Source organism: Amblyomma maculatum, chromosome 6, assembly GCF_055883805.1.
Source record: "Amblyomma maculatum isolate TAMU_Amacu chromosome 6, ASM5588380v1, whole genome shotgun sequence".
Classification (NCBI taxonomy): domain Eukaryota; kingdom Metazoa; phylum Arthropoda; class Arachnida; order Ixodida; family Ixodidae; genus Amblyomma; species Amblyomma maculatum.
The window spans coordinates 62,076,003-62,103,557 of NC_139349.1; the positions used below are offsets into that span (position 1 = coordinate 62,076,003).

The following is a 27,555-nucleotide window of genomic DNA, read 5'->3' on the forward strand; positions in this document are numbered from 1 at the left end:
ATCATTTCTAAGTTTTATTTCCGTCTATATTTCTAAAATTTTAAAAATGTTATTGTTATTTCTTATTTTATTCTTGTTGGTTTTAATCTTCTTAATTTTTATATTTCGAATTGTTTATGTTTATGATATTGTGATCACGTGGTATGCATGAAATCTCGTGGTATAGGCACACTGTCTTAACACTTAAGCAAATACCTGTTGTACCCGTAATGCCAAAGGTTGATTGCGCCATCGCTCCAAACTCGCTAAATGTGCGCAGCTGAGCTAAAGCTTTAAAACACCAGTAAATAGGAAAAAATATGTGATTTTACACTGTACACGAATGTTGCGAGCCTTTTCAGTAATTTGTTTTTCTCATTTCCTTATTTCGGTTTGACACTCGAATACAAATTTTAAGTTTAATCTGAAATGAAAGAGTATTAAAAGAATTGAAAAAAAAAACAACGCAGGAAAAAGGACGCGACTACACTAAAAGCGCGTGTGTTGTCACTTCCTTATTCCTGCGTTGTATTCATTTCCATTCTTCATGCATCAAACTAGCCCGCCAAAATGTTCTCTTTTGAATAATTAGAAAACGAAGTATAGTTCAGCCTTTTTAAGCCAACCTTTCGTAAATCACGACAGCGCACAGAATTTGTTCCCACTTCACTGCTAGAGCTTTAATCTTGCGGCCGTGAATTTTATTGCCACGGCTGTCGTAGCAATTATTTTAAAGCAATTATTCCAGTGTGCATCATCGTACACCTGGTCAGGCGAAATTACACTATATGAACCTGGCACTGAGCAATGTAGTGAAGAGGCAGCGCGTCTCTCTCGCAAATTAACGACTAGCAGTTTCACGCAGCTCCGCATCCTTACTTTTTCTTTTCAGTCAGAGTTTTTTTTCCTCAAGCATATTGTAAAGCTGTGTAGCTGATGTTGCGAACCCATGGATGAAGACGCATTTGTCAGAGCCCCTGCTTACTCGGTCATAGGATATGATCTTGTGACGACACATATTTCGTAGACCAATCAGCGCTTAGCCATGTCACCTGGCAGGTTCTAGCTGCCAGAGTACCTGCTAATTCGCATGTGAAGTTACCCGTTGAAAGGTTTCTGACATCACAGGGTCGCCTGAACTGGCCGATCACCGAGTGCTCGGCAGCGTGTGCGATGCCAAGAAGTGTAGAGACCTCTCTCTTGACCAATCGAAAACTTTCGTAATACACGGTAACGCCAGCTCTTCTCCTGAATGTCGGCTAACGCCATTACTATAAAAAAAATCAGTGACTCAGTTTGACATTCGGGTTGATAGAGGATAAGGTGCTATGAGACATGATCGGTATCAACCATTATCAGTTTACAATAGCGCTGTAATCCTACCCTTAGTTTTGGTTTGGGTTTACCGCGCTGACAAGTAGTGCTCTGTTAAGCCATTTGTGGGGCCCAGCTTGAAATCTGTAAAGGCAGTAGACACACAGAAGAGGACGCAGCGTACGTTTCCTTCCTTTGAACGTTCAATCTGGGCCTCACAAATGAACTCATACTAAATAGGAATATTATTATATTAAATTATTATAATATTATTAGAATATTATATTATAAGAATATTATTTACTTCTGCTTTGTCGTGCGTAGGAATTGCTTTATTTCGTCATTATTGTCCCGCCTCACATCTTGCCTCTTGCTTAGCATTTCTGTGACCTCTCCCCTTTAGAACAAAACGACATTCAGCCCCTTCTGGTGAGACTGTCAACCCTATTTTATTCTGCAGGTTTGTTCTACCATTTGTACAGTCAAAATAAGCATATACAAACAAAAGAGTATAAGCTCTGGTTTTATAACTGTATGCTTCTATACCAACGCAAGCTTTGTTTCCCCTTTTTCTCACTTCTAACTTTCAACTTTACTACCTTTGTGCACTACCACTTATAAAGAGAAATAAATATTACGATATAATAAGCATTTCACGCTCTTTAAGAGTCGGAAATCAAACGAGATAGCAAGCATACTTACTTTTCTTCAATTTGATTCGCTGTTCTAAGAATAAAGTTGGCAGTTGCTGTCTGCTAAGAGGCAAGGAACAATAGAAACCAGGAAGTCGCTATAGCGTTTCGAAATTCAATTAACCTTGCAGCGACACAAGCAGTACGGGACATTTATGTATACTACGTCGTTTTTATTTTACAGAAACAATCAGCCCGTCGGTTTCCACCGAACTTACAGCAAGGAAGGCATGAGTCTCACATGAGGCTGAGGGCAGCGGAAGAAACGAAGCCGCAAACGCTGTTCGAGACCACAGAAACCACAAATGCGAAGCTTTCGAATTCCCGCGAGCGAGGCCGAACTAGCATCCCGCGAGGCGCATTTCAAGCATCCTGTGAATATATTCAATTACAGAGCACAATGTCACATCATATGCAGTCTAGAGATTGTTTTTTTACTCTTCAGGACAAGTAACTGTCCAAATTGGCCGTACACAGCCCCGAAGTATGCTCATATTCCACATGCATTCTTTGTATCAAAGTGTATATAAAATAATCAGTGATTAAGTAACAAGACCTCGCCTTTCTCGGCAGTGGCAGGCACATTAATTGTTTTGTTTTTTCATTGTAGAATGGAGTCGGTATGATGAAAACACGACCGAATTACAGCCTCTCTCTCTCTGCTTTATCATTTCGATCCCGTCATTCCATATCATGACGGAAACATGGTATATATTCCAGTGAGATGTACTGAGCCTGCCTGACTATTCGAGTTTCTTTTTAAACGAGCAGCACAGACGCAGTTGTGGTGGTGGTTTGGTGATGCTAGTTGAAGATTCGCTTTCCGCTAGCATATTCCTACCGTTTAGTATTTCCTGTACGAGTTATGAAGCCTTGTCGGTGCGCTGCGGGAATAGTTTATTCATTGTCTTCGTAATCGAAATGAAAATGAATGCTTTTTAAATTCATGAAAAATGTTCTATGCTACGATTATGATAACAGACTGGTACGTATTATAGGAGGGATCTGAACCTTAATACGCTACAGCAAAACGGGCATTAGCAAATTAGCTTTGTAACTTCAATCAAACAATTCTAAACGTGGAATTACCAGGCCAAACACGTAATACATCAGGCGTACGTATACACGTATTACGCGTATTACAGTCTCATTGAATTGATTTTTATATAGCAGGGCGTACACATAGGGTGTGGCGTTCCTAATGTGTCCCTTAGTGATCACTTACCATTAAAATGTTCTGGAAGACTAACTTTACAAGTAGAAACCTTATTTTGTGCCATATATTATCTACAAATGAGCTTTAATGTTTTCAGTACCCCGTTTCTGTAGTAGACAGAAAAAAAAAATATGAAAGGGCAGTCACGAGCTCTCAGAGTGCTAAACGTACGTATACAGAGTGCTAAACGTACGTACTTTAACAATCGTCTCGCTAGTGCTCGCACTGCTCATGCCCATGAATTATGGAATACGCTAAATCCACTCCTAAATAAAAATAAATCCTACAAATCTGATCTAGAAATTAGGTACGATAGCAAAATGTTTACTAAAAAGCTTCTGGCAGATGGTTTTAACTTTCTATTTCAATAATTTTGCTAAAAGCAATCACAATCGGTCCTATACAACTTTCTTAAGTCAGGGATATTGTGTGTTTTCTCCTCAACGAATCCTTGAATTTTACAAAGGATAATAAAAGATTATCTTATTAAAGATGAATTATTTTGCGAAAAACAGTTTAACATCTTCATGCTAGTTTGGCTTTCGAAAACGAATGTCGACTGAACTTGCGTTATTAACACGAAAATAAGTTATAATTTATTCTCTAAAAGAAAAAAAAAAGTGTAGTGATCAGTATTTTTTTAGAATCCTCTAAAGCCTATGACTCTTTAAATCACGACACATATTGAAGAAAGTTAGAACGTTAAAATTATGGTTAGCGGGGCGTACCGATATGTCATCTGAGATCCTATCTCACAATCACAGACGGCGCTTCCTTCATCATCTATGTAGATGATACAAATGTATTTATACGGTCTAGCAGCCTTAATAAGCTCCACCTTGAAGCCAACACCACCCTTCAGAAGGTATCCAAATGAAGAGAAGCGATGTAGTCAATTAAAACTGATTGCTGGGCTAGTTGGTGCATAGTCACATAAAGGAAATATTAATAGCGCAAAAAAAAAAAAAAACACTCACAAATAGGCACAAATAGCGCCGGTCCTATGTGTCTATTTGTGGTTATTTTTTAGTGTCTTTTTGCGCTATTAACCTTTCCTTTACGTGAAGAGAAGCGAGCTCACAATATATTAACACTAATAATATGAAAGCTATCCTCATTACTACGGCCAAAAAACATATCGGTTATAGCTTTGACCTCTACATTGGTACAGACTACATTGGTACTTGTGCCAGAGGTGTAATATTTACAAAAAAGTACATATCGTTTGAAACTCGCATGTGACGCACATCCAAATTTAGTGAAATTTAAATTCTTGGCGTACTGTGGAACTTCCGGCATGACTAACCTGAAAATGTCAAACTTCTGACATGCAACTGCCTCTTCGCTTCTTAAATAGACTGCCGGTCTTTAGTTTAGAGTAAAATATCAAAAGCAAATGTCAATAAAATGTATCTACTTCAGCAAAAAGCTATCCGCTATAATCAGGGAGTTTTCTGGGATGTAATACAAATGCTTCTTTTGCAAATGCTTATTGATTTTTATTTTAATAAATTATACAGCTATCGACTGAATGCACGATAGAAGAGATGCCTGAAGTTCAACAAGAAAGCCTTTTTGTCTCTGTTTAATCTAACACGACCTCCTGATATGCAGTGCTCGCTGCACAGCCAGGACTCATGGTTAGTTCCATTTTGTAGGATGGGTCATGGATGGAACGTCACCTAAAATCCTATAAGCCGGCTTCTGGATGAGTTCATTTCAAAAGGTGTAAATTTACATAGCATGAAACCTCAGTTACCAGCACGGATTCAAGAGGATTCGAAATTCTGCATAAATGTGCCTGCAACCTAACACATGTCTGAGTCAAACTTCGTAAATGTCCCTAGAAGTTTCGGTACCTCATTGTTATGTGTACGTAAATGTAATGTAAAAAGTGATGTCAAACTATTTCAGTGCTTGAGTTGTTGATACTTTTGCTGAACTTTATTACAAAAATTTGTAAGAGCACAGGGGCCTTGTCAAGCTGTTTCATGACAAGCTTTTTGGGCCTGTGCTCTGTATTTCTTTCTCTAAAACGTAGAATACATTTTGAATTTGAATTTGTTAATTGGCTTTCTCGTAATAGGTGACAGCACTTGATCATACGTCTCGTGGTGCTTGTCGAGCATCCCGTGAACTTAAAAGTGTACAATAAAAGAAAAGTTGCTGCGCTGCATTAAGGTTAGGGGTTTCCATTTTAAAATAAGGTGAGTGACATGGACGGCGAATACTGAGTATGCTAAATCTCCTTTGAAAGCATAAAAGCTGCAGCAATACGGAACGACACCTCTGCCCCAACAAGCCTTGTCTGCATTCTTGGCCAGTCTGATCTTCGTACGTTATATGTGCCAGCGTTAGACTACTTCACTAGCAAGTGATATAAAATAATGTATGTTTCCTAATGACGGCTATGCGGCAAAGGAAATTCCTAGCGGCAGGTACGCCAATGGGAATAAACGCCGTGGCTGTTCGCAGTATCAGCTGTGGCACTGACGTCAAGGGCACAAATAAGTGTCCACGTGGCAGGCAGATTATCTCCCCTAATCAGTTCTAACAAATAGAGTATTCTGCAAACATTTTTGCCAAATGATTTTTTACAGTTCTTCTCAATGCCGACACGAGGCCAGAAACCTAGGGGCGAATAAGTACACATCACTTTGAACTGTGATGTGCATGATTCTTAGACGACCGATGAGCACGCTTGCTGTAATCGCCGCCGTAAAGTTACTTAGTTCTTTTGCGGGAACAGGTCAGCCCAATAACGAGTTGATTCAGTCAATCGCCAGCGTCTTCGTTTGCTGGTTTCGGGATTACCACCAACATGTGACATTTGGCCACGTGTTGGTAACGTGAACTTGTATGATTCACGGCATTCAGCCATGTCAATAGCACTTGGTAAGTAAAGCAGCGAAGAAGCCGATACCTTACAAGCGAAAAGCTCGTGGTACGCAGATTTTAAAAACAGCGAAACATAACTTCATACTGTACACGAGTACCGCTTGAATATTACTTTTTGAATATTATTTATTATTTCTAATGCACCAAATCACTAAACAATAAATACTCATTGCTGTTTAGAGACAATTATTTTCGGCTTATTTCGCTTAATTAGACTATTACAAACTCATATCAAGTACGAACGGTAGCCAATGGCGAAATACTAAGCTTGCACGGCCCGCAGAACGAAATTCGAAGGGTGACTTAATAAGACAGGTATTCCTAGTAGTAATACGCACAAGGAACATCTAGCGCTCATACGTTTTAGCAAACAGAGCACAGATCACACTTCCTGGCAGGTATACCAACAGACAGAGGCGGTTCTGGCAAATAGCCATCCCGTGGTGTCCAGAACAGCTCCCTGCGTCATGTGGAAAGTTACAAGCGCTCGGAAAATAGGGCCTGATATGTGTTTTAATTTGGACACATCGATAGGAGCAGGGCAGTACACTGATAAACCTAGACAAACTTCCGTTTCCGCAACTATTAGGAGACTGAGTGACCCAGAGCGATTGTTCCAAATCTGCCAGAGAAAAGCGGACGAAATAACTCTAGCGAAAGGACTGTTTAGTGTGGAAGATCGAAAAGTTGTTGTCTGCGAATAATGAGGATTTGTCTTCGTACTGAGACTTTTGCCGTTGCATTACAGAAGTGAATGCATATACTCGTTTCGGCGTGAGCTGGGCGGCGCTAGAGACTGGTAAAAGAAATGGGGGAGGGCGGCAGACAGTCATTGTTATTTGCTTCTTGCCGTCTTCTCTGCACGTTTCCAGAGTCGTATTTTACGGGCAAAGGCCCGTAAAAAGGCAACCGCACAACCGTGTTTATATTACCCTTATTTTTTTTTCATGCACGCTTTGACTTTGACGTATATGCCTCCAGGAAATTCAGGTGCGGTTCTACTATTCAACTTCAAGCCAGTTAGAAAATGCTTTTACGTTTCCTACTTAAGGACCCCGTTCCTTCCTACGTTTCAGGGGCTGTTTTTTATGTTATAGATGTCGTTTTGAGTTCCAACCGACACCAAATGCCGCCTTGTAAAGCTTTTCTTTTCCTTTGTTATATATTTTTCTTTTATTTTCATCCAAGTTTGCTTTCTGCGTACCAGTCTTCACTCCTTTGTTGTGTCGCTCACGAGCTTTATATTAGCGCCCCACCGTGTATACGGCATCATACAAAGGAGGCGAGAGTGTACGTTTACTCAAAGGATGTAAGACTGCTTATGCCGCATCAGCTGGGCTTTTCTAGCACAAGTGGATGAATACTTGCTCTTTTTTATTTCCTAATATTTCTGCACTCGCGGTTCATATACTCAGATTTCTACCTTCACGCGTGGAGGCGCTCCATTCCTCGTATCACGTTTGTAAAGGAGCCGTCTCTCGTCCCAGAGCACGAGCTTGGAAAGCAAGTTTGGCCGTGTGTTCACTACACGGCTTGTTCGGGAGGCTTCCATGAGGCAGTAGTTATCAGAGGTGAAACTTTGGTTGCAAGGTTTTGAAGTCTCAATATGGACAGCTCGAAACGGCTGCTTGTGTCTGCCTTGATCGTATCAGGAGCGCTGACTGGTGAGGGGATTCGCCTTCTTTGCTCGCCTGCCTTCTCATTGTAGCAACGAATGCAAGCGACTGCACGAGATAAGGCACTATCAGGTAGTACCAACACTGTAAAGCTTGAAGAAAGGGCGGTCGCAGCAGTTCGTAATGAATCATTTTTTGATAGATTCTTCGAGCCCCTTGGCGTTTTGCATTGCTGCCTTTAATACCGCGACCGGCGAATGTCTCTGCTTGGTATTTATAAAGGTTGACGTCAGAAGCGATAGTGACCCACAGTAAAAATGATAAGGGTGAACATGAAAAACATTTTTTTTAAAAAGGGTGGCAAAGTATATATTCCGCTGCTGCTCCAGATTTGCTATTTAGAGCTTTCTTATCAAGCCGAAATGGGGCCTTTTTTCACTCTTCTTTTTTTAAGGGCGCATAAGTTAGGTAGCATGTGTACACGAAGAAGGGAGAAGTACAGTGTAGTCGCATACAGAGGAATTACCGACCAGCCAGATGTTTAGATCCAGCTTGCACAGCATTGCACCCTGTTCGCGAGGCTGAGTAGTTTCTCTGCAGTGGTAACGCAACTTGGCCGTAGCACGGAAACAGCGTGTGCTGTTTATAGTTAAATCAGAGCTCTCGACTTTGCTGGTTCTTGTGACGTGTCCTGGGGCAGCAAGTAATATAGTTTATGAAAGTGGTATTTTTTTTTTTTTTTTTTTTTTACGGCGAGGGGATAATTAGGAGCAACCAGGACTGAAAAGCGTGCTAATAAGTGGTTCTGTGGTTGACTAGGGTTTAAAATAGCCGGCTGTAAAACGCACGCAATTCTGTACGTTCAGAAACACTTCTGTAATGTGGCATGACTGACTTAGTTGCCCGAATTTCATTTATTAATTCCGCTCGCTTTGTAGGTTAACTTGTCAGCTGTATTTTCTGATCCCTGTTGGTGCAAAGAGTGCTTCATATTCAAAGGAAGCGGAAGCAAAGGTAGCCGGTAACTAATATTGCATCGTCATTCATAATCATTTTACTCTTTCTTTTTGACTGTGTAAAACAATCATTCTAGTGTTATGGCGGGGCCATGTAATGTCGTTGTCATTATTGTAATGTCGATTATGCATGCAAATAAGAGTAAAAAACTAATACTCATAATTTGACTCTCGGCAGAAAAAGAAGCAAGAATTGCCGGAGCGTCTTTAGGAAAAACAACGCGTTTGCCGATACCGCTTTTCGAGGTTTCAAGAGATTAAGGGAGATTATGCCAAGCAGGTTGTCCTCGAATCCAACTGGGCTGGCACCCCACCTTCGCCCCTCCGCCAGCAAAATATTTTTTTTTCGTGGTAACCACAATATGGTTACTGTCGGAAAATGTAGAATATGATGGCACGGATAGAGTCATAGGAGCCTCTCGTTAGCTTTACGGGGGTGATAGCTATGGTAGGAAATAGTGGTGTGCTGCAGCTGAGAGAAAGCGAGATAAACCGGCTAAAAGAGCACAACTAAACGACGGCTTAGAATGGCACTCAAACTTCTGTGGGCGCTCTCTGGTGAGCTCCGCTTCTATCTCGTGTTTGCCTTCGCAGTCGTCTTTCACCCCCCCCCCCCCCCCCCACCACCACCACAAAAAATAAAAACAAAGAAATAAAGAATAATGTTGAGCATTTAACGTCAACAGGAACCTGCTTTCAAATATGCAATAAAAAGACTTTTTTTTTCTATAATTAGTAAGCCCTGTCGGTTTGGTTTGGTTTGGTTTGTGGGGTTTAACGTCCCAAAGCAACTCAGGCTATGAGAGACGCCGTAGTGGAGGACTCCGGAAATTTCGACCACCTGGGGCTCTTTAACGTGCACTGACATCGCACAGCACATGGGCGCCTTGCTTTTCGCCTCCATCGAAAAGCGGCCGCCGAGGCCGGGATTCGATCCCGGGTCCTTGGGAACAGTAGTCGAGCGCCGTAACCACTGCGCCACCCCGGCGGAGTGAGCCCTGTTGGAAAAAAGTAGTGTTATTGGTGGAACCGCCAGTAACCTAGCAAAATATATTTGCGTCTCTTCCTTTTAAAAATAGATAGTTATCTAAAATCATAGCTCGCTCAACGGTTACCCCGAGGAAAGTTCCTCTTGCATATCGTTGTGAGTGAATGAAGTGCAAATAAAAGTTTTCTCTTGCACCCAGTGAGTCTGCTACGTGCCCGCAGGGAAACACTCTAAAACATGCGCAATTAACTTCTGCGTGTGTTGCGAAATCCCTGTATTAAAGCATAAGGGAGTGCCCACGTAAAGTGGCACGAAGCTGTGAGTGGCTATAGCTAAAGCACGGATAAAAACAGGCCGAAACGGAAAATAGAAAATGCTCTTCAACCTAACTCAGATTTCCAAACGTACGCCGCCACTTGAGATGACAGTGTGTTACTCAACTCTAGGCTTCCAGTCGAAAATCAAAGCACGAAAAAAAACAACAACGTAAAATTGTCTGCTTCGCGCATACTTCTTTTATCTGCCCGCTCTCTCGAGGGACGCTTCACAGAGTACTTGAGGCGCATTTAATGGGAAGCCTCCTCTTTTATGCCGAGAGCACTTCTTTTGCGTCGTTTTGCCATCTCTAATCATCTTTATTCAACAAATATTTTAACGTACTGATGTTGGCCGCCTACTGCTCCTAATGTGTTTGGGAATTCACGGATACCAAGCTCTATGGAAAGCCTTCCATTCATTACGTGACAAAGAATCCATCGTGGAAATTCAACTTTGATCTTTCCCTTGATTGCCGATTGTTCGCGCGGAGCGGGAACCAGAGTTTAATTTAAGCACACTCAGGCGAGATGGCTTGGTTCTTGCACAACAAAAATTTAGTCATATTGTAAGACTGACTGTTATGCCAAGCGGCACGTTTATTTTGTTTGCTACCGTGTAAAACGTGACTTGGAATGTGCGATTTTACTCGATAGTATATACAACTCATTTCGTCGAAACAATGTCTTCATAATCTGAAAATACTTGTCATCATTCCAAACCTGCCGAAAAAAAAAAATGCCCATTTCATTTTGCGCCAAAATTTTGATGCAGCTGTTCTTTGTGCAGCGTTAAGAGTGGTGTCACAAGTTTAACGTACCATTTAGCATCTATAAGCTAGTCAAGTTAGAGGCCATTTGCGATATGGATTCGTATTGATGACATATGCGTCTATAATTGTATGCCGTTAATTGCGAGTGTTGGTGTCGATCCTAAGTGAGGCCGATACTGCAACTTTTCTTTCCCCAAAGCCCAAACCAACTAAACACATTAACACTTTTGCCAAACTCTGTTCCAGTATATGAATGGTAAACCGCCAAATAAACAATAAAAAATCATGTCAAATTGTGCTTTCGAGTGTTTTTAACTGTTTGAGCGGAGTTAAGCCTCCGAATATTTTACGCGATATGGTGTAAAGCTATTTTTCCGGAATCTGGCATCGCGCCAACAGGCGCCAAATGTATTGGAAAAACACACGCTATCGCGTTAACTGTTTGGAGGTGCCTGAATGTTTTTCAAAGTTTTACTTTCTGGTAAGCATTAGGAAATCGCTTGGACTTTGTTTTTCGGTTCTCATTTACCCACTCTGCTAGACATTTAGGCTGCAGTATGTTTTGAAATATATAAATAAATATAACACCAAACTGCGTCGTGCTCCATGACTTTCACTCATTCACCCCTCCTGTAAACCATCAGCAAAATAACTCGCGCACTACTGCCGTCCTCTGCTTCGAAGGAGCTACAGTGAAAGCCGTCAAAATTCCCTCTCCTAACGTCCGCCGCAAAAGAGATGACCGCCCAAATTCACGCTCACCGGGATCATACTGCCGTTGATGACATATTTTCTCCTGGCTACCCGAGCAGCTTTGTCACAATTGCTAGGACTGAAAAATGAGGGGCCTATAATGTCCGTTACGCGTATCCTATAACGCTACAGTAACTGTTAAGGACATTTTCAGCCTTATCGCTGTGTTATCTTAGGCACCGTGGCAATAGAAAAACATTAGCGCAACTGGCTGAAGACCGGACCGGAAATATTGTGAGATGCGATGCCATTATAGCCATTCCAGCCGATACCGATAGTGCGACATTCCATTTTGCAAACTGGGATTAGGCGGCAGAAATCAGCCTATCCTACAAAGGCAAAATTTCGATTTTGACAGTGCATCGCCAAGCAAGTCTTTTAAAAGAAAAACTGCTATAAATACCGCTGATCGCTAAAAACACAAACTAAATGACGTGGGTAGCCATATCGGCGCATGCATTATCCTGTCAGTAAGGAATGCACAAGCTTTCATGTATGATACGGGCTTTGGGGTGGGCCAGAGTCGGAATGGGCTGCTTTCTGAGGGCCACTCCCGGTTTGGGAAATTGAATGTACCTGGCACTCTCGTTATCGGCGCGTACGGCAACAACAGCGCTGCATCTCGCAATTTTTCTGCTGTAGCCCTTAGTCACTTGTGCTAGTCTTTTTCCGTTACAGCTGCACTAAAAAAACAGGAAATAACTATTGTTTGGGGTAGATGCCGTCACCATTCTCATTATGGTAATCAGCAAGGTTATATTCAAAGCACAGCAAAAGCTCCCTGCCACGGTGGCGCAGTGTTTAGACGCCATACTACTGTATTGGAGTGTCCTGGTTTGAACCAGACCGCCGGCGATTGCATTCGATTGAGGAGAAACGGAGTGACGTCTGTGTGCTTTGCGATGTCAGCGCAAGTTAAAGAAGTTACCCAGGTGGTCTATATATCTGCAGACCTTCACCACAGCGCCCCTCATAGCCCGAGTTGCTTTGGCATGTTAAATCCTACAAACTAAACAAAGCAGAAAAGGCCACTCCCATTGCTTCCAGCGAGTCTCTTGCTATATCAGCTGCAGCTACATTGTCTACGAATTTCGTATAGCCATACCTCCCCGCATGACTCTCAAGCTAACCGCGATTTGTTTTTCGACTCTTGATTCCACTCTGGTATCGTTGGAGATTTCGTTTTCTTCTCTCTCGATTTCACGTCTATTTCCTATTCTCAGTTTCCTTTCTTATCTGAAGCCTCAGCAGTAACTGTTGCTAACGCCCGGCTGCACGCCATCTGAACAGTAAAAAAAAAAAAGAAAGACAGGCCGTTAGTGCATGTCTTAGTTACTTGACTAGGTGTCCTTCCCGGAAGTCGACTGCATTTGTCATGCGTAAGGGATTTTTTTGTTCCCAGGAATACTCGAGGCGAAGCGCTCCAGAAGGTCGTCCGAGCAGGACAATCCGACAGATCAGCGCCTCAAGAACAAGTGCTGGCTGAAGCCCAACCACCGCCGCTGCACAGACTATGAGCCAAGGTGGTACTACGACACTACATATCTACTCTGCAAGCAGTACCTGTACGGCGGCTGCGGAGGGCGGGACGCCAACGCGTTCAGGTCTCACGAGCAGTGCATGAAAACGTGTGCCTTTGAGGTGAGATTACAAAGAAGAAATAAATGCTAAATTAGGCTAGTGCTTGGTAAACATTCGTCTAGAGCCACTATTCGTGACAGGAGTTTTCTGCATCGCCGACAGTACGGCAGCTGCTGCAGTGATCCTATGTTTTACTCCGCCTTAGTGTGGTTTAGAGACTGCGCCACCAAAATCGCATCTCGTCGAAAGGTATGGAGGCGGTGGCGGCGCAGTGCTCTCTTCAGTCTTTGTTCTCTCCGAAAGTCTGTTTTTAGGAAGCTCGCCTCTACGACGGCTTTCGTGTACTGGGCGCGCGTTCTATACTGAAGGCCCCAAATAAACGTTTTACCAATCCAATATCAGTTTCGCTATGTGGTTCAGAGCATCATAGCAATATAGCATTGATTTATTAGCAGACAGACGGACAGGAAACATTTCCGAACGCATGCATAATGTATAGGTATATTGCTACATACTCTGACGAAAGTCAGTTTTCCATCGTATTGAGAGATGTGTCAGCGAGCAACAGGAGGCCTGACGTACGAGCCAGACTGAGCAAAATAAGAGGAATTGGCGTCGAAAGGCACAGTCATCAGTTTCATACGGCTCTGGAGCGGTGGTGGTTTACTTCTTATATCTCTGACTTACAAAGTCTCATACTGTGTAATATTTTGCCGATGAATGAAACGTGAGACCATTCCACGCACGAATAAGTTGCATTACAGCAATACAAGAACGTCAGAGTCTAGCTTTAGGACTCGGTGTCTACGCTGTTGGTCTCTAACTCAGCAGCATTATAGGCCCCACCCTCCATAAAATCTGGTGTCAGCGTTGATTGAAAAATCACGCGCATGCCTCAGGCTAGTGTCGGTTAATTGGCCGGTAACATGACCGAGAATTAGTTTGATAGTGTGCTGTATGATGTCACAAGACCATGTCACGTGGCCGAGTTGGCGGGAGCTACCAGCTCCTTTGAGATGTGAGGGTGAGATAAAAATCAGACCCTCCGAGACCTGTGGATCCCGAAGCAGACAGGCTGCCCCTAGGCCACTTCAAAAACATCCGTGCGGCTTGGTTCAAACGATGCTTTATATTCATGTCAAATGGTCTTCCCCGTAATGTTGTAGCTTACAAATGAATGCTAATGAGTATTCGTAAGATATATAGGCAGTAATCAATGGCTTAGTGATTGAGACAGCAGCAAACTTCGTGCACGCGAACAAGGGCCCACAGACGGAAGCCATTAACGTTGTTGTGTCATACCATATCAAAGGTGGAGCCCAGGCGTCCAACATTTTTTCGTTTGCTTTTCTTTTTGTCCCAGGTCCCTGAAAAAGAAGCATATAGGATGGGTAGCGGTGGTGGTCAACAGCAACAAAGACACCGTGGCTGAGTCATTGTTCGACTGTGGCAAGTATACATACATATAGTGGCGGTGGTGAGCAGGCCGAGAGAAATAAACGTTATTCATTCTTTTAATTCTTCACATAACGCTTTGTCACGACAGGTAACACTCATTTTCTTTCCTTGAAATCAATCCACCGCCCAGACTCTGGTGGTTGAGGTATCCGCTGAAAAGTTTCTGTGCTTCTGTGTCCTTTCTTTTCCTAAAACGTAATATAGACTTGATCGGGCCGCCTAGAGTAACCGTCGAGAGCAATTAACCTTCCGTTCACGAAAAACAGAAAAACAAAATGCAGAAGAAAAATCGCAATTCAAGATAAAGAGTGGATAGCGCATGAGAGACTGATCGAAGCGTGAGGTTACCTGCCGCTGCAGACAATCAAGTAACGCTGATGAAGAGGCCTTTCTTAAAGGCCCACATCACGTTCGCCTCTGCGGTCGCTTTTCGCTGCAGACGAAACACAGAATACACCTGTGTGGGGTGCGCTGCCAGTGGAGGTTAAAATACCCCAGATATTCGAAATTACATCTGAGCTCTATATCATGGCACATGCGTCCCTATTCGTTTCGACGGACACCTCAACTTTCTTAAAGGCTCGGTTGAGGTGCCCATTAGAACGAGGAGAGCAATATGCAACTTCCTTTCCCTGACAACTTAAGTTTTTAAGGCGACAGCGTTAAACATCCCGTTCTTCCGAATAATCGGCGTTGTAGATGTTGCAAGCCACAATTCGCAAAGTCAAGCAAAACATTCCAAGGATATGTTTGACATCGTATGTAACCCGTTCATTCTTGTTCAAGTTTATTTATTTCCATACGCCGTTATGAGTGGTTCATTCTTGATATGGCACGCCTGCAATTGACGAAGGCATAATGAATAATTTCGGACTTTTTATCCAACAAGAAGTTAGCCGTCCACGGTACAAAGGTTCCTTTGAGTTCAAGTAGTTTTCTAACGCGAAATATATATGGAACTGGAGGAAAAGTATTTTAATACTAGATCTTACTGCAACGAATAAAAAAAAAAGTCTTATTTTGTTTCGTTGCAGTAAATCTTTTCCTGGCCCCCACAGTGCACAGAAATATGCAGTAATATAGGCATCATTGCTGTCAACTAAATGTCCGTGCACTTTTTTTTTCCTTTTATTTTTTTAGTGAGACTAAATGCTCTCATGAGATACATGTGCACAGTAATCGGCTGGGAACAATGTATCGAGAGAGCCTAGTCGGTTTTCGGCTTATAGCACCGGGTGTAGAGAGGCCAATTCCGGCACTGCTTTTGCCACCGTTGCCGCAGCGACACCGTGGAGAAAATTGTTCCTTTAATCAAACAGGAAAGAAAGTGCGGTACAAACCGTCTCAAAAAGAAATGTCTGAGCCCAAGCCGTCCTTCACAACTTTTGGGACTATTCCGTTAATGACTTCAATTCCACATAAAAACAGCAAACGCACGGTGCGTCGTTTAAAAGTTTACTCGAAACACCACCATCACTTGTCCACTTGTCGAAACGTTGGCTAATCTGCGAACTGAGGCGTACCCCAATTACCCTTGTTCAGTTCTTTTTCATACCGTGCAAACCATCTTCTTCCTTTCGTTCTACCTCCACCATCACTTGAGGTATATACCCAAGTGTGGCAATAATAATAAAATATAAAGAACACTGCAGCTGCGGCCCGCTCAAACACTGAGAATCTGCGCGATTTTGTTATCTCTCCTCATCACCTCTGATTGTTCACGCCAAAACGGCATCGAATCTCAATAGTGCTGAAAAGGAAGTCTTTTGCACTATCCTCTACATACCAGCGAGATCTGCGGGTGTTTCCTCGTAGCTTTCATGCCATATGGCAACATGTTTACTGCAAAAGTGCTAGTTAACACGGTCGAACCCAGCCACGAATATTGTGTGAAAGCTCTCTGGAGCTCAGGAAACACAAACCCATCGGAGTGGTGCGAATTCCAACCAAACAATGTCTTGTGGGAGCCAAGTATGGAAACGTATACTGCACTGTTATGAGCAATATTGAGTAGGAACACGCGAGCGCGTGGCAAGTAGTCTCGAAACGCACTTGGGGCGATACGCAGCGGCCGCTGTCGAAAACAAAGTGGAAAGGGTGCCGCGGTTTCGCTAATTATTGGCACTCCCGCCTTGCCAGCGTTGTTACGTAATGGCAGCTGATTGCGAGGTACCGGTCGCTAGCGATGAAAAGGCGGGTAAGGAGCGCTGACCACACGAACCGTGCTGTCTGTTGTAGTTCTGCGCTAAACACCGCTGATAACTTTTCCCCCCTTTTTTCTGCGCAAATGTGTGTGCGTGTGCGTGTTTGTGCGTGCGTGCGTGCGTGATGCTACTTATCACTGAAGCCGATTACCTGGCGAATTAAACTGCAACACATTATAGCGCTGTGCATCGTACATCGCTGTCTCCATCGACACCCACCAAAAGCTTTTGTACGTCCTGCTGGGCTTGACTATGCTAAAACCCTACTATCTTTTCGTAGTTTATTTGGGCGCCCGTGCACTTGCATAAGTCTTAGCTTGGCCGTTAGCATCAAGCACACATTCTCTGTCGTCACAAAAGACGGCGAATTCATTTGCGTAATCTAGAATTTTGAATTTTGAACAATGTGGCCTAAAACCCCGCACGTTTGTGTCACAGATGACTGATGACAGCCACACAAAAAGGTTTCAGGTGTACGCCGACAAACAAAGCCGATATGGGGAATCCTTGTCTTAAGTGACGAATGGACGGGCACCTTCAAAGTAAGGCATTTATGTAGGATAATGTGCGTTTAGCACTCTTTATAAGTCATTTTAATGCCCTTTAAAATGATTTGGCCAGCACTGTACTGCAGTATACAGAAAAGCGCTTCATGTGTCATAGATTTGATTGATTGAATGTCTTTTATTGAATGGGAAGGCTAGCTCATGGCCATGGATGGGGATAAAGGGGAGTCGACAGAATCTTCATTGTTTAGTCGTCACTCGAATCACATTGCTCTAACCAGGCCACTAAGCGAGCCATACTTGGCAAACATCATCTGTGTTCATCAGTTTCTGGAAGGGAAAGGTAGTTCAGGCGGTAGGGTTTGATCTCGTAGCGTCCAGTAGAAAAAGCAGAGCAATCCCAGAGTAGATGAGATATGCCGCCGCGAGTTAGAGCCGTACAGGGGCGGGGGGGGGGGGGGGGGGCACGTAATCATTTTCTCTGTATATTGACGTCAGTGGGCCATAATACGTGGCGTGTAAGCCGCATGGGCGATGAGCTTATTAAAAAAGACTTCTTGACTTCGGGTGAGGTGGGGTTTTCTCGTAAAAGGTGGGTCTGGTGTAGCCACCTGCATGCGATGCTGACTGAGGCTACGAAGACTGGTCCGTGCATAAGGGCAAGAGAAGGAGTGAGTTGCCCGCTCAAGGTCGAGAAAGGATGAAGCAAGGGGGGTGGGGAAGTAAATGTGGACATCCCACCTGCCAAGGCAGCCGCGGCGTGTGCCGCCGCATTGCCCCCTGTGTCCAGTGAATAGCGACAGTTCTGGTCGCGAGTTGATGGCGTTTAAGGAGGCGCTGTATGGCCGTAGCTGTTGCATCTTGTGAACCCGGAGTAGCGATTTCCTTGTAAGCTTCATAGGAATCAGTAAGAATACGTATTGAACCAGCGCCGGTGCAAGGCACTCCTGACAAGGCTCCCCAAATCGCGAGGAGTTCAGCATGAAGAGGGGTACCTTGAGGTAGGTGGCAGGCATAAGCGCCTGAAAGGGAAGGGTTGTCATCGCATACCCAGCCCATAGATGCAAATTCACTTGTAATCGATGCGCCGGTGTATATGTCAGTCGTATCAGGGATTCGCTCTTGTCGGTGATGGGCAGCGAGGAGCTCCCGGGGAATGAGTTGAATTACTTCGCAAGGTCGAGCTGCAACACAACTATTCAAACCTCCGTGAACCTTGCTCCTTGCGAAATGAACTAAGGGACAGACGCATCCGAACGTCCTGCGTGTTTACCCGCCATTTCATCCTGCTGTGCATTGTAAGCGTAGTTTCTATGAGCTTCTATCTACGCGCAATAGACCCGGAATACACTGTTATCGAATTTCCCTTTTTAAGGTGCGTTAAGCGGTCCCAGCATATTATAGCGCACTATCAGTAAGAGCCCCTCTCACCGCTTTAAGAGATATTTACCTGAAGGCTCCTTGACGCCAGAGCCCGTCTAGAGTCGAACCCGATTTGAAGTGAAAAGGGAACAACGACTAATTCACATTCGACCTAACCACGCTCCCTCATGCGTCACTTTTTTCCGGCATAGTGATTCTAGCGCCAGGCGTTAACATTTTTTCGACATGGCCGTTTTCTTGCCAGGCATCAACAACATTTTCTAAATATATTTCAAAAATGTAAGAAAGGACACCTTGTTTGTTCCACTTGGTAGGATATTTAGGGGAATCGCCCAAGGTGGAGTAGGTTTGTAATAAGGGAGTAATTACTCATAGACATCCACCCAAGCGCAGTCATACGGCTACAAAGGAAAGCTATACAACTGTCTCAGAAATTTCGCAGTTAAAAACAATTCGTCCTATTCCGGGGATCAAACCCGGGACCCCCACTTTTCCCGGGAAGTCGCTCTACCAACTGAGCTAACCAAGACGTTTTTTTCTTTATTGCACGGGAAGGGCAGCAGAACAGGTGGTAGGGAACATATTGATGGTTAAGTTCAGAGCAACGCAGAGAACTATGGAACGAAAAATGGTAGGTGAGACGTCAACAACAGAAAACATGCCAAATGGGTCAGGAAACAAACGCGATTTAATGACATCCTACTCAAAATAAAGAAGAAATGGACATGGCCAGAAAATATAACGCCCAGAAAGAATAGCCGATAGTCGCTAAGGGTAACCAACTGGATTCCAAGGGAAGGATCGCGTAGGAGGGGGCAGCGAAAATTAAGTGGGTGGATGAGGTTAAGAAGTTAGCAGAGTTCAAATGGATGCAGCTAGCACAGTACTGGGTTAATTGGAGGAATATGGGAGAGGCCTTTGCCCTGCAGTGGGTACAGTTGGGCTGATTATGTGTTTTCCTTACGTAGTCACAAACGCTTCCAAAGGTTTCCTTCGAAATTATTCTCTTCCATTGATTCCGAAGAGCATCTCGCTTAGAGATGGCTCCATCTTTGGAAAAAGAGATACATTAAGGCCTTTTCGAGTACTTATGCACATTGTCACATTACTGACGACGGTGAAGTCATGGATGGCCGAAGAGAAGGAAGAGGCGTCAGCGTTTTGGGAGCTAGTAGACCTCACGTTGTCGCGCTGCGACATCACTGTAAACTCCCCTTTCTTATTTTGGCGTAACAATATTGCAAATACGTTAGGTTAGGAAAAGTTACGAAAAAAGAAACAATTAATTGTTAAAGCTGCCAACATCTTGTACTTTATCTCGTATTATGTCCGCATTAAGCGCAATTGAGGCAACGGTGGCCAAGTCCCAGAGCTGCTCGCACGCAAAGACAGCACGTGGCCACCACCCTTGATTCTTGATTGCGGCAAATATGAGAGTGCATCCTGTGGCAGACAGGGCCTAAGACAAATGGCAAGGCGTTCAGCGAGTAAACAGCTTTCAGAATTAGGGCTATGATCTGCAGGGTAAGCGTAGGGAGTTCCACATCAGTAGCAAAAACTCTTAGAGAGTGAGCTAGCTAGCGAGCTAGCCAGCTAGCGTGGGAAAGATAGAGAGAGAGAGCAGCATACAGCTAAAAAAATACCTTGAATTCGGAAAGTTGGAACTCAAGACACCACTGAGCGAGTGTGCGGTTGCAAGAAGATTTGTAATGAAGCAGTCAAATGCAATTCAGCAAATACGCCTTTCTACGTGGCTTGTGCTATATTTGCTACGGTAATCGAAACGTGATCCCCATTATTCGTCTTCTAAATCCATTCATATGCCCCACCATGTAGGTTAAACTACAATGTACTGTTACACTACCATGTAGGTTCTGCTAGAAGAAAGCGCAGAATATGAAGATATATGGGAGGCCTGTCGCTGTGATCGCTTACGTTTCAGCGTTACTTAACAGCATTTTCGAATTATAACGCTGTAGTCACCTTAGATATCAATCTTACAGGAAGCGGAACTTTTTACTCCGCGCTTACAAAGATCTTTCAGGGCTTAAAACGAAAATTGAAACAATGTTCCCACTTGAAAACAGCGCAAATAACCTTTCCTCGTCAACACGCGACTATTTCATTTAACGCTATAGACGTACACAGGAAGCTGCAGAAGGTTATCATTGAAACTGCGTTTCGCAATCTATTCTTGGAATGGAGGGAACGAGTTTCAACTAACGCCACAATGGTCGCAAAGTAAGTTTGTCTTGATTTTCTTTAACTATACAAGCGAGCTCGTTAGAGATCTCCTTGGCAGCTTGTAACAGGGCTCCCTTTTCGACAAGGGTGCAAAGGCAAGAGAGCTGTCAGTCAATATTTTAAAGAAACCGACGTCTCTGTGTCTTTCCAAACTGCGAAAGGTAAACAGTTTTTTTAAGCATTATTTTTATTCTTTCCGCTCCAACGAATTTTGCTGGATTGTTTGGATTGCAGCCAACATGCAGTTCGCGTTCGAGATTGTTACGCCTAATGAGGGCGTAAATTTGTCGCCGCCTCTTTCTTCCCTCAAAAGACCCATTTGTTTTGCTTAAATTAGTGGATATACCATGGAATCTCTACACTAGTTTTACCAAAATCCTTCAAAACTTTTACTGGTCATGAAGCTTCGCCGTCACTCTATGGGGGAGCTTTGGGCGTTGCTAGCGGCGATCGCAGTACGGCGCTGCGCGTAGTCTGGGGGCAACGAAAACGCGAGGACGACAGCGACCGTTGATGTCTGTGCGAAGCAGCGTGATAATTGCGCTCGAAGTTTTCGGTTCATTCCAGTGCTGTGTCTCGCAAAATGATTATTTGTGTGGCTGAAAGCCGGTAAGGATGCTGCGTACTTACTGCGTACCTGGAGGTCGCTCCAGGTACAGCGGAAATGAAAGTGTCGATGTTCTGCCTGCCCAGTGACAGCAACCGACGTGAAAAGGGCAAGCGCGCCATACCACGCCAGGAAACTTCTGGGTTCAGTTTCGACTACCCGCATGTACGTGTGTGAAAAGGACTTCGATGCGAGTGACATTGTGCGTGCAGATGAATGGTTCGTTGATTGCGTGGTTGTGACCTCAAAGTGCAATCCCCATAAACTCTTGCCGGACGGCGTGCCGAGGATTATTGAAGGACGTCCTGCGTATTTATGAGATCCAGAAACGTTCAGAGCTCGTTCAGGGTGCTGAACGTTACCGGGAACCGTCGCCTGATCTGGAGAGCTCAGATTCTGCACCGAAGATGTGCACTAGCCTGACGGCTGCACATGTAGCGGGAATTAGCGCAGGAAATGAAGGTGGGCATGCAGTGTGCCTTGTTACTTGAGTGCTGATTGCACGTCCGGCAGTCGGGAAATCTGTGAGGAAAATTTTCGCTTTTTTTTTACGCAGGCACTGAGATGAACAGAAGCGCACACGTAGAGGTTGCATATTAAATGGAGGGAGCTGTATGCAGCATCTCGCAGCTCCAAAAATTGAAGGCCCACATCCATTGCTTGGAGCAACGACTTCAGCGCCGCCGAATGAAGCTCGCCAGGGCGACAGCTCAAGAGACAAGTCATCGAAAAACTGAACTAAATTTGCGCAAACTATCAAGGCGTGAAAAGTTAATTTTAATGAATGTTTAATGAAAGTGGACCTGAAGACGCTAACTTCAAATAGATCGGCACATGACTCTGCATTTTATTTATAGAGATTTGCATTTTTTATATTCGCTACAAAACAGAAATGTTTGCCAAAAGGTACATGCTGCTAGAAATGAAGCCGACAAAAATAAAGTCGACCCAAGTCACCGAAAGAAGTTCATTCTCGATCATCTAGTTGGCTACGTTTTCAAGATGTCTGCAACAATGGGGTGCTCAAAGTGCATCGAAACTTTAAGAAGTTCAACCCGGAAGCCCCGTGATTTGACATCCGCTTGCTTGTCCTCTTAAAAATCGTGGACCGCTATGTGCAGGAGTTCACAGCAGGAAAAACATCGTATGCCCTAATCTTGAAAGCGTTTCGAATGACAATAAAATTTCCTTTGCTAGCATGGGCTGACCGATACATTTTGTGGCAACCACTGCAGAATTTGTTCGTTTCTTTCTGAGATGTCGGGTGCATTTCTTCAACAGAGGAAAGAACAAGAAGCGCACCGAATATTCGCACCAATCTTATCTGGCAAGTGGAGGAAAAAAATTGAGTTAAACCTGGTTAAACGGCTGCGAGTTAAACAACTATGTCACACCTCTGCAAAATAAAGTGCGTGATATTTATGTGCTTTAAAAATTGCTGTCATGAATAAATATTGACGCCACCTTTTTTGCCTTCGACATTAGAAAGAGGTATGTTTTAAAATTTTACCTTATTTAAGATCGTCGTGGCCATACGGAATCGCTTATACTATGTGATAAGGTTATTCACAATAAGTACAATGGAGTAATGATTCTCAATAATCTGCAAAAGAAATCGAACAGAAAGATAAATTTCATACAAGCTGTAATAAAAACCGGAATAAACATTGAAAGAAAAGTACAAAATTTTACATCAGCAAACGAAATGCAGATGTGGCACGACGCTGCTGGCAGTAAAAACACAAGGCCAAAAGGAAATTAATGTGAAATATCACCCGGTCTTAGTGCCCTATTCCTAAATTTGCGTGAATCGTTCATTAATGCTGGTCATTGTTAGGAAGAAATAAAATTGAGTTAAAGGGTCATTAAAATGTTTCTAAACTAAATAAGCGTCTATATGAGAAGCAAGGATAATGCGTGGTCGCTAGGTGTAACCATTGCCGTCACAAGAGGCATTAATGACGGTCCGAGTCTTTAGTACCATGTATCGACTACAGAAATTTTCGCTAAATGCTTTCGAACAAAACAAAATGCTGCATCTGCAGTGTATATCATATAGCCTAAAACGCTGCTATGGTTGTGCTAGAGTTGTTATCGTAATTCTAGCTCCAAAGCCAGATTTATATTCAGTCCCTTTATTTACTGTTTCTTCAAATTCATTCATGCGCTGAAGCATGACCAGGGGAGCCGACGCCCATTTCCGGTGCCTGCATTCACACTGCGCCTCGTAACTTGAACAACGACCGGCTGCGCCGGCCTCGATCCGTCGAAGGAACACGCGATCATCTTTGTTCCAATACGAGCCAGCACCTGGCCAACACATACCTTGCAGGCGCAGGCTTGTTTGGTTTGTGTAATCGGGACGCGCATTTCATGAGTGAGGCCCGGTTGCTTGCTGTACATTCGGTCGGCTGCATCCGAATCCGCTCAGAGTTACCGGGCTCGCCAGACGCCAGAGCGCTAATAAACAGTATTATATTTTTGTCTGTGCCTTCGTCTGTCCGTACCCACATCCTTCTAGCGCCATTCTGAATGACTACGGAAGGGGTAGCGCACAGGGAAGAGCTGAGGGGGAGTAGCAATAGCAACAATTGGTGTGGCGTGGGGGGAACGGGGTTATTCGGAGGGTCTGCCGGAGTTCAGAGACACATTCGCAAACTCCTAAAAACGACAGCTTTAAAATAAGGCATTCAGTGGTTTCGGTGGGGTCAGGATTGAAGGCAACGGGGGTCATAAACCTCTACTTCCCTGCTGACTATCCGGCTCACATCTGCTGGATGCGAAGGCTGGTGCAGTGTAGGTACGTCCTCGCACGAAGATGTGGCAGCCGTGTTGGGATGTCGGTCAAAACGGGGAGAAATTCGGTGATATTTGGCTTGTTGAAACTGCCGGCACACCTGCAGGACAGAGTCTACGGTAGTGCAATCTTCGCAGAGCAGAAGATTTTATGCGTCGGCTGCAATTCCCTACAGGATACGGCCCATCATCTCGCTCTCAGACAAGGCGCTGTCTACTTTACGGCGCAGCGCTAATTCATCCTGAATGTACGATATGTACAACTCAGCGGCTTACTGCGGTCTAGCAGCCAGATCTCTTCTTTTTTTATTTGCACTGAGCTTTCGTCCAACTGGCTTTCCAAATACGTCTTTCAGCTTCTGCTTAAAAATATCCCAGTATGTTATGCCGGGTCCTCATGGGTCTCGAACCAGACGCGCTCCGTTCAGGCCGAGTAGAAAATCACGTTGGCAAGCATTACAGTAGCGTCCCAGCATTTGTGCTTGATTACCCGCTCATACGTGAAGAGCCAGCCGTTGACATCGACTTCATCGATGCCGCAAAAGGTGCTCGCTTAGCGAGGCTGCGACATGACAACGGTCGGCGCTGTTGCCGCTGTGGATGAGGATGTGTCTGGTGGCATATCCTTAAAAATAAGCTGGTGGGACATCGAAGTTTCAATTTGTGGGCCTGGGACAGTTTCGCTCCGCACCTGTTTGAAACTGTTACGGAGCCTTCCCAAGCGGCAGAGTCACACTTCAAAGTCAGGAACACCTCCCGAAGATCAGGGCGCACCAACACATCAGCTCTAACTTCAGCGTCTTCGTTCTTCCACACAGCGTCCAAACATCCTTCCTTGTCATGTTGCGACATCTTCGGCAACATCCCTAAAAATGTAATAAGTTTTATCATCCTCAGAAAGGAATTTGAGGTGTCGCTTAATAATAACAGTACTCCCTGTAGTAAAACGCACAAGGAACATTGAGCGCTAATGCGTTTCAACAAACATAGCACACATCACGCTTCCAGGCAGCTATACCAACAGACAGCGTCGGTGCTGGAAAGTAGATATCGCGTCGTGTTCAGAACAGGAGTGCCTGCGGCATGCGGAAAGTTACACAGACGCTCAAAATAGGGCCCAATAAGTGTGTAAATTAGGACTCATTGATCAGCGTAGGGCACTACTACACCGACCTGCTGAGACAACTTTCGTGTTTCTGTAATTATTAGCAGACTGAGTGACCCAGAGCGATTGCTACTAATATGCCAGAGAAAAGCTGATGAAATAACTCAAGCAAAAGGACTGTTAGTGAGGGGGATCGAAAACCTGTTGTTTTCGAATAATTAGGACTCGTCTTCGTACTGAGACATTTGCCGTTGCATTACAGAAGTGAATGCATATACTCCTTTCCGCGTGAGCTGGGTAGCACTAGAGACTGTTAGAAGAAAGGGGGATTGTGGCAGACAGTCATTGTTACTTGCTTCTTGCCGTCTTCTCTGCATGTCTCCAGAGTCGTATTTTACGGGCAAGGGACCGTAAAAACGCAACCGCACCACCGTGTTTATATGTGTTTTTTTATTCCTTGTACATGCTTTGACTTTCACGTATATGCCTCCAGGAAATTCAGGTGCGGCTATACTATTCAACTTCAAGCCAGTTAGAAAATGTTTTGACGCTCCCAATTTAAAGACCCCGTTCCTTCCTACGCCTTAAAGGGCTTTATTTATTTTATAGATGTAGTTTTGAGTTCTAACCGGCACCAAATGCGGCCTTCTAAAACATTTTCTTTATTTTGTCACTTATTTCTTTTTTATTATCATCCCACTTTGCTTTCTGCGTGCCAATCTTCACTCCTTTGTTGTGTCGCTCACGCGCTTTATATTAGAGCGCCTCCGTGTATAAAGCATCACACAAAGTGGGTCAGAGTGTACGTTCATTAGAAGGCTGTAATACTGCGTGCGCCGCATCAGCTGGGCTTTTCTAGCACATATGTGGATGAACAACTTGTCCTTTTTTATTCCCTAATATTTCTGCACCCACGGTTTATATACTCAGACTCCTAGTAGCTCCGTTTCTCGTACGACACTTGTAAAAGAATCTTCTCTTGTCCCAGGGCACGAGCTCGGAAAGCAAGTTTTGTTTGTGCAGTAAGCGGCTTGTTCGGGAGGCTTCCAAGAGGCAGTAGTTATCGAATGTGAAGCTTTAGTTGCAAATTTTTGAAGTCTTTCAACATGGACACCTCAAAACGGCTGCTTGGGTCTGCCTTGATCGTATCAGGAGCGCTGACTGGTGAGAGGATTCGATTTCTTTATTCGCTTGCCTTCTCTTTGTAGCAACTAATGCAAGCGAGATGAGACGCTCTTAGGGTGTAATAATACTGCAAGGCTTGAATAAAGGACAGTCGCAGCAGTTCGCAATTGGGTCTTTTTTCGATAGATTCTTAGTACCCCTTGGTGCACTATTTCTTTGTCAGTGCTGCCTTTGATACCGCAACCAGCGAATGTCTCTGCTTATTATTTATAAACGTTGACGCCACAGGCGATAGTGACCCACAGTAAAAGGGAAATGGTGAATTATTAAAAAACTCGAGCCAAGGTATAAATTTCGCTGCTTCCGCAGATTCGCTATTTAATACTTGATTACAAAACCGAATTATATATCTTTTCTTCCTGGCACATAAGTTAGGCAGCTAGCGCACTCGGGGAAGTATGCAGTGCAGTCGCATACAGAGGACTTGCTGACCAGCCAGCTACCTAGACCTCGCTTCTTCATCATTTTGCCCTGTTTGTGACGTTGAGCGCTGTCTCAGCAATGGTAACATAGATTAGACACGGTAAGGAAGCATTGATTGTTATACACAACTTTATTACAGTGCTCTGCACCTTGCTAGTTCTTACGACGTGTGATCGGTTCATGAAATTGGTCGTCTGGTGAGCAAGATAATTAAGAGGAACGAGGTCTGAAAAACGGGCAAATAAATGGTTCTGCGGTTGACGAATGACTTCAAATAGCCGGTTATAAAATGCAGCCAGTTCTGTACGTCCAGAAACATTGAAGTAATGTGGCTATGATTGGTTAGTTGCCCGCATTTCGTTCATGCTTTCCTGTCGCTTTGTAGGTCAACTAATTATCTGTGTTTCCCGATTCTTTTTGTAAATAGTGCTTCATGTTCAAAGAATGTACAAGAAAATGTAGCGGTAACTGATATTACGTTGCAATTTATAATAATTTTACTAT

The 27,555-nt window shown here is 44.0% G+C and overlaps 1 protein-coding gene across 1 annotated transcript; it reads left to right on the top strand.

The window, feature by feature from the left end:
• Positions 1-7,705: 7,705 nt before the first annotated feature.
• Positions 7,706-17,318, top strand: LOC146185866 (papilin-like). Its single transcript, XM_084607936.1, has 3 exons — positions 7,706-7,763; positions 12,962-13,200; positions 17,241-17,318. The coding sequence occupies exons 1-3, from the start codon at positions 7,706-7,708 to the stop codon at positions 17,316-17,318; spliced, it is 375 nt and encodes a 124-aa protein (XP_084464062.1).
• The last annotated feature ends 10,237 nt before the right edge of the window (positions 17,319-27,555 follow it).

What these genes read in the sequence shown, in the direction of transcription:
- LOC146185866 (XM_084607936.1), top strand. Translation starts at nt 7,706, where the DNA reads ATGGACAGCTCGAAACGGCTGCTTGTGTCTGCCTTGATCGTATCAGGA. An exon ending in CGTATCAGGAGCGCTGACTG is followed by an intron (nt 7,764 to 12,961) that starts GTGAGGGGATTC and finishes TTTTGTTCCCAG; the next exon opens with GAATACTCGAGGCGAAGCGC. An exon ending in TGAAAACGTGTGCCTTTGAG is followed by an intron (nt 13,201 to 17,240) that starts GTGAGATTACAA and finishes TTTGTGTCACAG; the next exon opens with ATGACTGATGACAGCCACAC.